The following is a 16,571-nucleotide window of genomic DNA, read 5'->3' as shown; positions in this document are numbered from 1 at the left end:
TGAACCTGGGTCTCTTTGGTCTGCGGACCGACACTCTAACTGTTGAGCCAAACTGGCCAGGGCCCCCAGGCGTTTTTTTTTTAAGTCTTCACCTGAGGATACGTTTTTATTGATTTAGAGAGAGAAGGGAGAGGGATTGAGAGAAACACTGATATGAGGATGTGAAAAAGAAACATGGATTAGTTGACTCTTGCACACACCCCAACCGGGGATCAAACCTGCAACCTGGCTATGTACCCTGACTAGGAATCGAACCCATGACCCTTCCATGCATAGGGAGATGTTCCAACCAACTGAGCCACACTGGCCAGGCCACCCCTCCCCCCATACTTTTTCATAGTATATTATTTCTTGGAGATAATATTCATGTCAATGCTGATAATGTTGTAATTCTTTTATATATGTTCTATATATTGGCTTCTCTGTTAAAAACTGTATTACAGAAAATTTCAAATATATTTAAAAGCGGAACCCATCCCCAGATTATTTTCAAGCAAATTCCAGATATTGTTATAATTTCATACATAAATACTTTATATGAATCTCTAATGGATAAGACCTTTAAAAAAATTAACTACTAAACCTTTATTATATGTACAAAATTAACAATAATTTGTTATTATTATCTAATATCTAGCCAGTGTTCAGATTCCCTGAATTGTCTCAATTATGTCTTTTTATAGTGGCTTGTTCAAATGAGGATCCAAACAAGGACTACATGCACATTGTATTTGTTTTGACATCTGTTAAGTCTCTTTTAATAGATAGAGTCCTCCTTCAGTCTCCCTTCCCCTTTTAATACTCATTCTTTCACTTATTCATAGGAAAATTATCCACCCTGTAGACATTTCTATATTCTGTATTTAGCCGGTTCTTCCATCTCCCGTATTTCCTATAAACTGGTAGGTACATTTAGGCTAGATTAAAATCAGATTCTATTTTTGGCAAGAATACTTCCTAGTGATGCTGTGTACTTCCTACTGCATCCCATTAGGAGATCTCTGATGTCTAATGCTGCTGGTTTTGTGATGTTTGCTTCATCAGTGTGTTCACATCATACTAGCCTGATTAATCCATTATGATAAAGATCCCCAGCAACCTTTCAAATAATGGGTTTTAGTCAGGTATTGATCCTTGCCTACATCTAGCGGCATGTTGGTAAATGTTTAACAACTGGCCATGTGCCAATTTTTATGGTATAAACACTCCTGTCACGGCCAATTTCACTCTTACTGATGTGTCGCTGAATGTGGGGTTGGAACAGATGTGCACAGTTGGCTCTCACAAGCTGGTTTGAACTGATTCCAGCAAACCACGGCTTAGATCCATTACTTCATTGGTAGTTGCAAAATGGTGATACTCTATTTTATTACCTTTACCTTTATTAATTTGGACCATAGTTTATTTAACCATTTTTCTTATTGGACATTTCACTTATGATTGTTATAAAACTTGTGAGCTGAAGAATACCATAAAACAATATAATTCTCAATATATCACCACATTCCTTATATGCATTTGAGTTTATAGAATCATATGAAAACTAAAATAGACTTCAGTAATGATGACCAGGAAAAATGTCTTATTCATTTTATCAGTATTTCCTGAGCACTTACTGTGTGCTTGCTACTGTGGAGAATTCTAAGAGGAACATGGATATGGCCCCACGTTCTGCCAATCAGTATTACAGTTAACATGTGAGAAGGGTGCTGAAGTCTAGGTGGTTTCTAACTAGGACAAGCTGTGGATGTGTTGGTGAGGAGGGTACATAGGCAGTTGAGCTAATCTTTGACTGATGGATATGATTTTTGGAGTCAGATTTTGTTGATTCTTCTTTGATATCTGCCTTGGTTCACTTCTTATTACCAGTTGCCTGGGAGGCTACTACAGCAATCTTCAATCTGGTTTGCTTGCTTTGATCTTTCTTTCCTTCATTGAGCAACAGGATTAATGTTCTTAAGCACAACTGTGATGTCACCTCTCTATTAAAAACACTTCAGGACCTTCTATATGGATTCCAAATTTCTTTGTCATGGCAACTGGATCAGCCATGAGAATGCATGAGTTCAGTAAGAGACAAAGTACTGTGGTCTGGCATGCTCAGGGAGGAGTGTATTTCAGGAATAAGTGGAGACCAGAAGTCTCAAGTCTGCTGACTGGGCAAAAAGAATGGAGAATAGGGCCCTGGCCGGTTTGGCTCAGCGGTTAGAGTGTCGGCCTGTGGTCCAGAGAGACCCGGGTTCGGTTCCCGCTAAGGGCACGTACCTCGGTTGCAGTTTGTCCCCAGCCCTGGTTGGGTTATGCGGGTGGCAGCCACTCGATGTGTCCCTTTCACGTTGATGTTTCTCTCTCCCTCTCTCTCTCTCTCTCCCTCTCTCTCCCTCCCGCTCTATCTGAAGAAAATGAAAAAATGTCCTCGGGTGAGGATAAAAAAATAAAAAATAAATAAAAAAGAATGGAGAATAGGGAAGGAGTTTGTAAACTATGTCCCTAGGAAGTCTTGGAACAGTTTATTGTAGTGATAGGGTTAATCCAGGTTGCAAAAGGTTGTGGAGTGATTGAGGAACTGGTGTGGAGTAATTATCATCACAAACTCATTTTGAAATGCTTATGGCTTAGAAGATGGTCTGTCTATATGTCACATTTTAAAAATTCATGATAGAAAAGAGACAGTTTCAAGGTAGTAGAATCTTTTTCCAGTTTGCCTGCCTTCCTTCCCTTCAAAACACTCACTCACTCACTCACTCACTCACTCACTCACTCACTCACTCACAGCTAGTGATTTTACCCAACCTAAAGAGTTTAATAATAAAATGATTAGGAAAAATGCATTGATGTAAATGTAATATGGTAAGTGAAACTTGACTTTTCACAAGGTTAAATCTCATGTGTTTTTGTTGCTTAACTCTGCATGTCTCTCCATCTGGGACCTAGTTAACCCTTATCACATATCTTGTGGTGCAGGAAAAAGGAGTTATTGGTAAACACTGGCAAATAAATTCAAGAACCATAGAGGGGCAATGTTGAAAGATAATTTAAATATCATCTCGGCTAATTCTCAATATTACAGTCAAGGAGATTGAGATTCAGAGAATGTAATTGCTTTGTTCTCCATCAGAATCCTATAAAGATAGGAAATCTTTGTTGCAGCAGATTTTGTATCAGTGAAAGCAATCGATATTAATTTAACTTGGGTGACACACATTATTTTTCTATAGGTAATAACACTAATATATAAACTTAAAATATATATTAAAGAATAAATATGGTGGCTTTATGCAAGAAACTAATATTGTTTTCCTGTATTCTTTCCCATGTGATTCACAGTGTTGGGCAGATTTCCCTGAGGTACTTTGGGGAGACAGAAAAGAAAGTCTTGCCTTCATAAATACTTACAAATCTTAGGACTATATATATTTTTTAATGATAAAAATTTTCATAAAATTATAAATATGTATAAAAAAAGAAAAGGAATAGCATACTGAACCCTTGGCTTCAACAATGATCAACCATGGTCCTTCTTGTTTCATCTGTATTCTCCCTCCCATATAATTAATTATACTTTTTTCTACCCTTAGCTTTAAAAAAAGATTGAAGTACAATTTGCAGACCATAAAGTTCATCCATTTTATTTATTTAGGCAAATTGGCAATACATTGTTGAAAGTATTACAGATGTCCTCCTTTTCCCCCCATTTCCCCCCTCCTTCTCACTCCCTCCCCCCTCTTGCCTTCCCCAGCCTAATGTCCATGTGGATTGGTTGTACATATATGCATGTAAGTTCTTTGGTTTATTTCTTTTCTCCCTTCCCACCCCCCATTCCTAAGTTCATCAATTTTAAGTGTACAATTCAGTGATTTCTAGTAATTTGTCAAATTGTGCTACTGTCACCATAATCCAGTTTTAGAACATATTCAGAACCCCAATAATATCCCTTATGTCTGTTTATAGTTAATCCCCATGTCCAACCCCAGGCAACCACTAATCTACTTTCCATTTCTATAGCTTTGCCTTCTGTGGGCTTTTTATAGAAATAGAATCATACAATATGGGGCCTTTTGTGTCTGGCTTCCTTTACTTTGTATAATGTTTTTGAGGTTCTTCCATGTTATAGCATGTATTAGTATTTAATTTCCTTTTGCTGAATAGCATTCATTGTATGGCTGTGCCACATTTTGTTTATCCGTTCTTCAGTTTGATGGACATCTGAGTTGTTTCTACTTTTTGCCTGTTATGAATAATGCTGCTGTGAACATTTGAATACATGCTTTGGTATAGACATGTTTAAATTTCTCTTGGAATAGAATTGCTGCATGTATGGTAAATTTGTTTAACCTTATAAGAAACTACCACATTGTTTTCCAAAGTCTCTCTACCATTTTACATTCCCACCAGCAATCTATGAGGATTACTTGTTTGTTTTTTTTTTACATTTTCACCAACACCGATTATCCCTTTTATTATAGCCATCCTAGTAGGTGTGAAGTGGTATTTTGTTGTGGTTTTGATTTACATTTCCCCAATGACTAATGATGTTGAGCATCTTCTTATGTGCTTTTTAGTGATTCCTATAGCTTCTTTGGTGAAATATCTACTCAAATAATTTGCCCATTTTTAATTGGGTGTTTGTCTTATTGTTGAGCTGTATACTTTGGAGTTTTTTGTATATTCTGCTTATACATCCCTTACCAGATATGTGATTTGCAAATATATTTTCCCAGTCCATGACTTGTCTTTTTATTTTCTTAATGGTGTCTTTTGAAGCATAAAAATTTGAATTTTGATGAAGTGCAATTTATCAGTTCTTTCCTATTTGGATCATGCTTTTGGCATCATATCTAAGAAATCTTTGCCTAACTCAAAGGTCTTGAAGACTTTCTCCTGTTTTCTTCTAAAAGTATTATAATTTTACTCTTACATTTATGTCTCTAACCCATTTTTATTTAATTCTTATACATAGTGTGAGGTAAGGGTCTAAGTTCATCTCTTTGTATGTGGATATCCAGTTGTCTCAGCACTACTTGTTGAAAAATACTCTCCTATCCCTACTGAATTGCCTTGACACCTTTGTTGAAAATTGTTTGACTGTGAATAAAGGGTTTATTTCTGCACTCTATTCTGTTCTGTTATCTGTATGTCCTTATGCCAGTACTACACAGAATGTTTTTTAAAGCAGGAGAGTCATATGTAGTCTTGTGAAGAGGTGATCACATGACTCAGAAGGCTAAATATGTGCTGCAGTGGCACATTTTTAGATAGTGTCTAGCGTCTTATTTATCTGAGTTTGTGGTACAAGCATATTCAGAAGCAGTACTTTCTTGCTTTGCAGACTTCTGACTTGCTTATTCCCTGGATATAAAATAACTCCTGTATGCCTGTTTATCCCTCATATCAGTACCCCTTTTTGCTCTTTTCTACTACCTGTCTCATAAGTTCAAAATGTTATACTGATTGCTGCTTTATCAGAGTAGCCTTGTGACCTTGGTGACGTCACTTTACTTCCCTATGCCTTAATTTTCTCATCTTCAAAGTGAAAGAATTGAATCTGATCTTACTACTTTTCCAATCTCAGTCATTGATATTTTCCCTGTTGAACATTTCCAAGGCATGTGTAAGTCCATCTCTTTTAACTGATGAAAAAATTCTGTTTAACAGAGAATTGAATGAGCTTGTATTTTGGGAGTGGGCAGGGCATCACCAGAGGATTGTGGCAGGTATTGTAGAAAAGGTAGTCCTGGTAAACATTTCATCATGTACATAAGTATATATGACAGATGAAACCATCACTGTGTAACTGGGTGACCAGGGGATAGGCATAAGCTCGCACATGCTTTTGTGATTAGAAAGAAGAGAGAATGATTTCTGTTACAAAGAAATAGCCATTTTTATGAACTTGCCAAGAAGAGGAATGGTCCTTACTGATGAAATTCTTGAAGCTTTGCATATGGCTAACTCTCTACTTGATTGATACTTAAAAGTGAGGTCCCACTGGCAGGTTCCTTTCAACATTTCCATCCTTTAAGTGTCCCCCCCCCCTTTGGCATTTGAATGCTTTTATTTTTTCATAAAATATTCCGAGAGTGGGGGGATGGGGGCCCTTTTCCACAGTTGAAGTTATTCCAAGTTTCACTCCCCTGAATCAGCTTTCTGTTCCCTGAAGCTTTCAATTGCCACATCTGCTGCTTTATTTCCACTTAGTAAGTTAGAACGTGTTTTCATTTAGTCATTGATTTTGGGCTTTCTAAAAATCTGAGGGAAATTAGTAAATAGACAATAAGATCTATGAATAATATTTTGCCTGGAAATTTCTAAGCATAACGAAGTAAGAGGATAAAAATCTTTAGAGGCTAGAGTTTTGGATGAAGATACCAAGAAACTGAGATTTAATGGAACAGTGTCAGAAAATGCATATCTTTCAATGGTGTTTTAATAAACACTAGAAATTATTACTGTGTTTTCTGAATTGAGGATTAAATGGCAGTTTCTTTCATGAACTTTTAAATCTCTTTTTTCAGGATTTGGGTATGTATTATTTTTTCCATGGTTTCACTTATAAAATTTTAGATTTGACAAAGACTTGCTGATATCTAGTGTCCCACCTTATTAACTATAAGACATCAAGAATAAACCTGCAACTGCTTCATGAGTGTGGTGGTGCTTAATGTCTGCAGAAAAAGTGTTGTCCTCCCTCTCTTCTTTCCTTCTGTTCCCTTCCAGGAAAACAGTTGTTACTATGAACAGGTACGTTGTCATCTTTTGCATGTTTACACTAGATTATGCAGCCAAATTTCACTTTTCATGAAGATGCACTTTGTCATTTACTTATTTAGTTTATTACTCCTCACCCGAGGATATTTTCCCATTAATTTTTAGATAGAGTGGAAGGGAGGGAGCGATGGGGATATATACATACATATACATATATATATACACACACGCACATATATATACATATATATACATGTATGTGTATACACACACATATAATGAGAGAGAGAGAGAGAGAAAGATTGGTGTGAGAGACATTGATTGGTTGCCTCCCCCATGACCCCAACCAGGGCGGGAGATCAAACCTGCAACCCTGGTACTTGCCCTTCACTGGGAATCAAACCCTAGACCTAGGTCCACAGGTCAACACTCTAAACACTGGCCCAAACCAACCAGGGCTACTTTTTCTTTTTAAAAAAACAATATTGATTAGAGCATGCTGGATAAAATTTTTGAATCTAGCCCTGGCCAGGTGGCTTAGTTGGTTGGAACATTGTCCCATACACCAAAAGGTGGTGGGTTTGATCCCCGGTGAGGGCACATACCAGAGCTGCAGGTTTGATCCCTGGTTGGGACGAGTATGGTGGGGGAACAACTGATCAATGTTTCTCTCTTACATTGATGTTTTTCTCTCCCTTCCTCTCTCTCTAAAATATCAATAAAAACATGTCCTCAGGTGAAGATTAAAAATAATAGTTTGAATCTAATTGAAGATCATGAGTAGACTGAAAATACTTTAAGAGGAGATTTTTTTAGTGAATTCAATTCCAATTCACTCACTATGTAAGTACTTACTAAATACAAGGCCGTGTGTTTAGGTACTATGGGAAACAAAAAAATTAATTACGTAGATATAAAATTGGTAGGAGAAAGCTAGATTAATATCTCCTACCATTAAAGGAAATGAACACAGAATATAGATACATGAATAAGATTTTTCAGCAGCATCCAAACAAGGAAAGATGCATGAGCTAATGACATTTTTACTTTGGAAAGAGTGGCAACTAAGGGAAAACCTGAGAGGTTTTGGGCGTGCTCCCTCCAGAAGCCATGTGTGTGAGTAGGTGAATCTTAAGGTATCTTACTGATACTCCAAATTTGGAGTAAAGTGAAGTTAGTAGGTGCTCTTAGTTTTTTTCTTCTCTTGACTGAGAGTCACTGGACATGACCTTGGGAAAGAGAGGGAAGAAGCTGGAAAAGTGAATAATCATAGCTCATATCCTTATATGCTGGAGGGGAAGGCCCAGGGCTCCATGCTGAACTGAGGGGACAAACTGAAATCTGAGAAGTCTTCCAAGACCGATATACCTCAAGACTTGAGAGAATACTCTCTGTACAGGATCTTTTATGTTGATTATTTTGGTATTTCTTTCATCTTTCAAAATAACGTATTTGTATAACCTCTTGTTGACATTTCAGTGTTAGTCATCACCTGTTGTCTTCCTTGCCCTAATACCTTTCCCCTCTTCCACTGTCCCAGTATAGTTATATTATAATTTTAGTTAGATTGATATTTAGTATTTACATTATTATTATGGCTATGTAAGCCATTTGGTAAATTATTTACTTTTCTTCCTTGCACAGATTTGTATGTGCTTTGGAGAGAATAATCACCTTGTTTTTTCTTTTTTTTTTTTTTTTTATCATCCTCACCCGAGGACATTTTTCCATTTTTTGTTCAGATAGAGCAGGAGGGAGAGAGAGGAAGAGCGAGAGAGAGAAACATCGATGTGAAAGGGACACATCGAGTGGCTGCCACCCGCACAACCAACCAGGGCCGGGGACAAACTGCAACCGAGGTACGTGCCCTTAGCGGGAACTGAACCCGGGTCTCTCCAGACCGCAGGCCAATGCTCTAACCGCTGAGCTAACCGGCCAGGGCTCACCTTTTTTTTTCCAATGTACTTGCTTCTGAATCAACTGTAAACTCTCTCAATTTTCCAAAGTTCTTCTTATGAAATTCTGACATATCAGGTATTAGTATCATCTTTTTGAGGAAATCTAAAGCAATTATCTTTTTGATGTGTGTTATAGTTTTTATCATGGCATCTCCCTACACTGTCATCCAAGGATTCCTTTCTTCTTTCTCCCATGTGGATCTCCTTTATCCTGTATCCATGTCATGCTCTTTCTTGGTTTATTCTTAACTTTTGGTAGAGAACATCCTTGAGTAGCTTTGTTGACCTGAGTGTCTAAAAATATCTTTAATTGAACCATCACACAGGTTGCTAGTTAGGGCATACAATTATTGTGGAAATAAATTTTCTTCAGAATTTTAATGGCATTGCTTCAATGAATTCTGGTTTTCAGCTGTATATTAAGCAGTCTAAAACCATAGGGACTCCTGATCATTTGTATGTGGCTTGCCCTCCTCTACCACTCTCTGCTGGAAACTTTTAGAATCTTCTAACTCCAGTATTTCAAAATTCATGTTAAATGTGCCTTGCCACGGATCTGTTTTTTTCATTGTCCTGGGTACTCAGTGGGCTCTTTTAATTTACAAACTCATATTCTTCATTTGTGGGAGATTTTCTTGAACTATTTAATAGGTTTCTTCCTGCTATTTGCTCTATTTCTCTTTGTGGAACTTTTATTTGGATATTACTATACTTTCTGTAAGAGTTCCTCAGATTATCTTTGTACCTTTCTATTACAATTTTATTTTTGAATATTAAAAGGTATTTAGTGAAGAAATTAAAAATTTTATCTACAGGATTAGGTCTATAGTTATGCTGGCTTTCAAGATCTCTAACATTTTGATATTTTATAACTGTACCTATACTACATGTCCCATAAGCCTTCAACTCCCTTTACATCCAACATCTCCTAAAGAAAATGTGTGAGCCCCACTCCTTGTACTGACTTAGCAGTAATCACATCTTTTCATTTTGTACATCCCATTGCCTAGCACAGTGCCTCACATGTACCAGTCACACACTTTTCATGACTGATTGCACCTACCATGGGCAAGGTGACATATTAGATGCAGGAAAAAAAGATACAAAGACAACTCAGAAATGTTCTTTGCATTGAGCATCTAATAAATTTCAATTAGACATGGAAATAACTTTTCTTTAAGCTTCCCCTTTCTGCTGTTATGTTTTTAATTTCCAAATGCTCTTTTTAATTTTTTTCTTTGTTGGTTTTAGAGAGAGAGGAAGGTAGAGAGAGAGAGAAATAGAAACATTGATGGGAGAGAGTATCGATTGGCCTCCTCCTGCACGCCCTCCACTGGGGACCTGTCCCACAACCTGAGCATGCACCCTGACCGGGAATCGAACCAGTGACCTCTTGGTACATGGGTCGATGCTCAACCATTGAACCACACTGGCCAGACTCTTTTTAATTTTTTGAATGTTCTATTTTTCAATTGCATCCCATTATTTCATCTTTGCAAATAACATCTATCTCTCATTGAGACTTTCCCTGATGACTCTATTTAAAGTTTCATTCTTAACTCTGACCCCATTAATTTGTCTTCTCAGTAGAATGTAAGTTTCATGAGGGTAGAGATTTTCTTCCTTGGTTATTTTTTCATTGGTATTTTACCAGCATTTCAAACAGTGTCTAGTACATAGTAAATGTTTAAATATTTCTGGAATGAACTGAATTATCATCCTGACAGATTTAATAGTATATATTTAAAATTTTCTCCTAGTATAGATTTAATCTGTTTCTTTTAGGTTGCTTTTTTCTTTCTTTCTTTCTTTCTTTTTTTTGCTAGATTGTTTTTACAAAAAGCTGAACAATTTACAATTTAATCAGCAGTGAATGAACATTCCCTTCTTCCTGACATTACTTTTATTCTGTTTTTATTGTTCTTAGATTATAAATTTTTCTGCTGATACCTGGTGATACGTCATCATCTGCTTATATTTTAGAATGGGGATTAAAAAGCTGACTGGAATAAAAGAATAAATGGTTGTGACTTTCCATATTGGGGCTTCATGGTAGAATGATCTTGCTCAGCCATCTCGTTGGAGATCTCTTGATGTTGTTATCTAGATCTTCCTTCTTGGCTGATGCAATTTCCTGGAGCACATTCTTCTGCTCTCTAGATGTAACAGTCTGGGAGCAGAGAGGAAGAGGGCTGGAAGAGCCTCAGCATCCAGAGTCTATACGCTTACTAATCCTCCTGTTTTCAGTATGGCCCTCATACCTTCATCTGGGCCTTGTGCCCTCCCTGGAGAAGAAAAATATTTCTAGTTTTTTGGAGTGGGAAGCATGCTGAAACTGGGCAGAATATGGGAGAAAAATCTCAGGATGTAACTACTCCTAAACTGTTTCAATCAGTCTTTTAAAAAGATATAGAGATGGAGCATAATCCTATAGTTCTTTCATATATTAGTTCAAATATTTAATGGTCACTTACTATATTCTGGGGTATCCAGGTGAAGTAGGGGTAAGGAATGGCCACTACAGGCAGGGGACCACAGGAGCAGGGATCCTGAAGCCAAAAACAACATGAGGCACAGCTAGAACCAGATCTTTAAGGGGCTTGTCAAGGTGTGTCCTCCTGAAGGGTAGGAAATATGATCCACTATCAGTTAATTTAATTTTTATTGCTTTATTTTGTTCTTACTTCAGAGGAGTTTGATGTCCCCAGTTCTTGAAAATTAGGAGCCTTCTCTGCCACAAATTGGTTACTCTACTGCTCATTCAGCTGTCAGTTATTCATCTCTCTTCTCAGTTCCAAATTTAAACAGGAGAATAGTCTCTTCACTGTTGTGTTAATGAGGTAAGAGTGAGATTAGCTGCAAATATTCAAACTACTATCTATACTCGAAAGTCATACTATAGGACATTTAACAAAATCTCACGACAGTAGAAACTAGGAATCCTACACAGTATCAAGCCAAGATTTTAGTTTAAAGTGGTCCCAAGTTGATAGTGCCTTCAGATTTCTGCCAGAAGTAATAGAGGAGGAATCCATTTTCTACCTAGGCTCCAGAAGGAGAGATGGGAGGAAATAAGTGAGACTATTTGAAGAATCACTGAGAATTTCCCAGAGTTAGTAGGATACCACATGGTTCTAAAATTCCAAAGAAGCTCAGCAGGTTATGCAGACAGGGTAAAGTTTGATACTGCAAAGTATCAAAAACAAAGAGAAGATCTTAAAAGTGACCAGAGAGAAGACAGACTACCTACCAAAAAAACAGTGATTTCTGTTGACACATGACTTCTCAATAGCAATGACGGAAGCCAGAAGACAGTGAAATGTTACTGTCAGTGTGCTGGGAGAAATCAGTGTTGAATTATATACCCAATAAAATCATCTTTCAAGAATGAGGGCAAAATAAAGACTTTACAGTCAAATAAACTGCCTAAGCTTGCTACTAATAGACTCTCAATAAAGGAAATGCTAAAGGATGAACTTCAAACAGAAGGTAACACCATAAAAATTGTAATGGAAATTAGGACATTTAAAAAACTGAATGATATCATATATCAAAACCTATGAGATTCTATTAAAGAGATACTTGGAAGAACATTTATAGCACTAAATGCTTATGTTAGAAAAGAAGAAACCTGGAAATTAATGAACTAAGCAACCAATTTAACCCTACCCAGTTGGGATTTTCCTAGGTCTGCAACAGTGTTTTAGTGTTTATAAACTTCATAATGTAATTTATCATATTAAGAAATTATAAGGAAAAATTATACCATCATCTCAATGGATGGAGATGCGTCTTTGGTTAAAATTCAACAAATCATCATGAAAAAAATATCAAAATAAAAATAGGTAGGAATTTTAATAACCCATTAAAGGTGATCCACAACAAGCCTACAACAAATGCCACACTTAATGGAGAAATAGTGAAAGCCTTATCTTTGAGATCAAGAAGACAAGAATACCCTTATCACCATTATAATTCAGTTTTACAGTAGATATTCTAGCCAGGTAAGCTCAAAACAAAACAAAAAAAGGTACTGAAAAGAAGAAACAAAATTGAATATTTGTAGGTGATATAATTTTATTCAAAAGTATGCTCAAAAACAGTCCCTCATATCATCTTTTACAAAAATAGATAATTTGCTTTTTAAAATTAAATAGTGGTAAAAATGGAATTAGACACAAATCTGGATGTAAGTCCCTTTTCTAGTAACTCTCAGGGCAGTAAGTAGAGTCAGTCACCTTTGTTTCCTGTCTCTCAGAGATAACTGTCTTTTGTTGCATGATTTCCTAGTGTCTTGAAAGCTGCTATTTTATATAAAAAGAAAAACATGTTTGTTTTGGGCTGTTTCAAATGGGAGAGGAAATCTGGTCTCTTACTCCATCTTGGCTGGAAGCAGATGTCAGTTTAATTAAATGAGGGTATTTCTTAGTCTTCTTTTGTTAATAAAGGGTTATTTTAACAGTTTATTCTGGTGCAAGCCTTTTCCCTTAAAAACATGTATAGATTTTGTGTGTGTGTGTTTTCATTTTGTTTTTAAAGTAACTGGTAATTTAAAGGCCCGGTCCATAAGGACCTATAGAGTAGGGGCCCTGAGATGGCTAATTCCTGAGGTTTCTGTGATTCTCTGCTTCTACGTGCTTTGTTATTGAAGGCTGTTCAAGGTCTCATCACCTTTGGAGTTTTGACCCACTGATGTATTTCATAAATTTTAATGAAAGACAGATTGAGAGAAATCACTGATGGGCCCACATGGTTGAACCATATTTGTGTACTGGCTCAGAATGAAAATCTCTATGAAATTATTGAGTTACCTTTGTGAAAAGCCCCAAACTCTATCTTCCAGCTTGTCTGATGTAGCTAGGACAAATCAAAAGTGATTTACAAAAACTTCTATGTTCTTGGCATATTGCTATGATTTATTTTTAAGGCATAGAAAATTGTCCAAATATTAGCACACGTATTACAGATTTGCAAATAAATTATATATTTATGTAGAGCATGCTGTGCTTTTCTAAGGAGTTTGTAAAGAATGTGGTTTAACTTGCCAGTGTGTAATAATAAACTTATTTCTTTGTGATTATGAGCTTTGTTTATAATTCAATAGCAGATGTTTATTTTCATTAAGTTGCAATTCAAACGTTTTGGCTTAACTAAAATTTCCTCTATATCTCACAAAATTAAAAAAAAATTAGACTGAAATTTTCTTTCAAAAGATCCTTCATATGAGGCCAGCTTTTTTTAGAAACAGATTTAATTATCCATGACAATAAGGATTAGGGAGAGAAAAGGAAATTTTGATCTTTGAAGAATCCCTAAATATCATTTTAGTCCATCACTTTCAGTCTCCCCTACTGCTTCCAGACCCACTCACTCACAGGGCAGTTTAGTTGCCTCAGGATGCTGGCTCTCTTAGTTTCTGCAGCCTACTTGCTGAGCCAGTGAGTAGTGTAATAGCCCAAAACTAGGGAGAAAAAAGAATCTAGATTATTTGAAACTAAAAAATTAACAGCAGGATAATGAGGGACCGACCATCTTTTGTGTGCTGGGTTCCAGGTTTTTGATCAAAGGATGTCTTTTCCTTACCATTTTACACTTTCTTAATCACAACAGCTTATATAAATACTTGAATATTGGGTAGGATAGAAATGAAAAAGCATGTACTCTTTTTGTTAAGCCTTCAGGTGGATTTTAAAATCTTAAACATGTTAAATGCCATTGCTATTCCTAGTTAACAAGTGGAAGAGTGTTTTGTTTTGTTTTTGGTGGTCATTAACAGTATATGTTTTTCTTTTCAGCTACCAAGTCAGGATTGTTACCTCCACCACCTGCACTTCCTCCAAGACCTTGTCCATCACAGGTAGGAGACATATGTTGATTTCTGTAAATTATTGGGTGGTAGGGAAGTTGTCCTATCACTGTGCTTCCTTAGTGAAGATGGATCACCACACAATTGACCAGTAGGCTCCCAAGAGAGCAGAGTGGTTGAAAGTTTTTTTTTAATCTAGCTAATTCCCTAACCTCATGTGGAAAAGGGAAAGTTTCCTCAATAAGCAACCAAGCAAATATATGCAAGCACACTCTTGGCTGTAGAGTGTTGCATGTGATTTTCATAGCGAGAAAGAGTAGTAGACGGGGCTTTTCTCCAACTGGGGGGGGGGCATGGTTTTTCTGAATAGTATGTGCAGTCTTGGTGCCTGTAGTTTCATCAGTATTTTAAGAGCTGTGTTAATTCTGCATAAACTAAAAATAAATGCTTATTAACCTGGGGTTAGTGCTGTGGTTTGGGCCCACGGTGCTTTCTCTTTAGGGTGGTATTTTCCCTTGGAACACAGAAGCTGAAACAGCAGGAGTTGGGAAAGCGTGTCACCAAAATCTCTTTCACCTGTGAATTTATTCTGCTTTATTTACATGTGCTACTCTGGCCTTACTCATCACCATTCTCTGTAGAGTTGAAAATGAGAAGCAAGCAGCAAATCTGTGGAGTGTGGTAAAGGATGTGACACAGATCCTCTTTTCATTAATTGCTGCTTCTGAAACTTCCTATCTTTAAAGACCTTCTCTGACTTTTGGCGGAAAATGTCAGGCAATTTCTCTATAAGGACCTTCAGTTTCTACCTTATTACTCTGGGTAGTTCAGAGCACACCTTTCCACATGGAGCAAGCGTCTCAGGACTCACTGAGTCACTGAAACCACTTTTAACATTTGCTTGTCCTTTTAGAGAATTAGATGGTCTTTGGCATCCACTCAAACTTGAGATGTAAATACCATGAGATATTGATTTCCTGCTTCAGTTTGAAGTGTAATAAAAGCCTTGTTCTTCCTGATCACATATAAACAAGTGAGAATTCCTTTTCCAATACTCCAGCATTGGCTTTAAGAGATGTTGGTTAGCCCTGGCCGGTTTTGGCTCAGCGGTTAGAGCATCCTGCGGTCCAGAGAGACCTGGGTTCGGTTCCCGCTGGGAGTGCGTGCCTCGGTTGCAGTTTGTCCCCGGCCCTTGTTGGTCATGCGGGTGGCGGCCACTCGATGTGTCCCTTTCACGTCGATGTTTCTCTCTCTCTCTCCCTCCCTCCCACTCTGTCTGAACAAAAAATGGAAAAATGTCCTCGGGTGAGGATTAAAAAAAAAAGAGAGAGATGTTGGTTAATCAGTCAATAAGTCGTTTTTGAGTCTCTGCTGTATATCCAACGCCAAGCTTTAGTTCCAGCCTAAGCCTTTTCCTGGTTATAATTTCTGCTCGTTTAATTATTTGCCCTGTATTTTGAGCATCTATAATAGATCAGGCATTAAGCTAAGTGCTTTCAGTGCATTCTTTTATCTTCAGAAAAATTCTGTTGCATCAGTACTAACATTATTATTTTTTTTAACAGATGAGTAAATTGAAACATACAGGGGTTAACCAAGGTGACATAGCTAGTAAATAGTAGCGTCAGCTCCTAAACTGGGGTCAATCTCCTACAGGTCCCTCCCCTCCCCATCATTGAAGTCAGAGTGTCTGTATACAGGAAGACAGTGATTCATTGCACTGGCAATTGAGGCTTTCACCACATCCCCCTAAGGAGGACCTAGATGAGATGAGACTCTGGATTTGCACCAACAGCAAACCTGGACTTTGTCACAGCAACACTAGTGGGCATTCTGCCAGCTGCTGCTTTCAAACGGGTTTAGGAGCCACCTGGATGACTGAGTGGAAGACCTGTCTGAAAAGGCTTTTGTGACCAGCCTCCTTATCTTTCTCCTGCTGTGCAAGACCCAATAGTTACTTCCTGGTTGTGAAATGTGCTCCTGCTATCAGCAGTCTTCATCTGAGCTGCTTGAGGTGGGTTTCCTGCTTGCTTTGGGGCTTAGTGACCCAGGATCTGACAGGAACTGGGAATTCTCAGGTCACTGTTAATGTATGAGAC

General features: G+C 37.4%; 1 protein-coding gene across 1 annotated transcript in view; it reads left to right on the top strand.

Annotated features, from left to right (window-relative positions):
* REPS2 (RALBP1 associated Eps domain containing 2) overlaps positions 1-16,571 on the top strand; it is a 166,940-nt gene that overhangs the window by 87,935 nt on the left and 62,434 nt on the right. Inside the window, exon 14 of the mRNA XM_036270186.1 lies at positions 14,462-14,523. Within this exon, the coding sequence (XP_036126079.1) occupies positions 14,462-14,523 (62 nt within the window). The remainder of the gene's footprint in view (positions 1-14,461; positions 14,524-16,571) is intronic.

The sequence above is a fragment of the Molossus molossus genome, unplaced genomic scaffold (genome assembly GCF_014108415.1).
Source record: "Molossus molossus isolate mMolMol1 unplaced genomic scaffold, mMolMol1.p scaffold_m16_p_2, whole genome shotgun sequence".
Taxonomy (NCBI): Eukaryota; Metazoa; Chordata; class Mammalia; order Chiroptera; family Molossidae; genus Molossus; species Molossus molossus.
The sequence above is the reverse complement of the archived record's forward strand: the minus strand, read 5'-3'. Positions and strand labels throughout refer to the sequence as shown.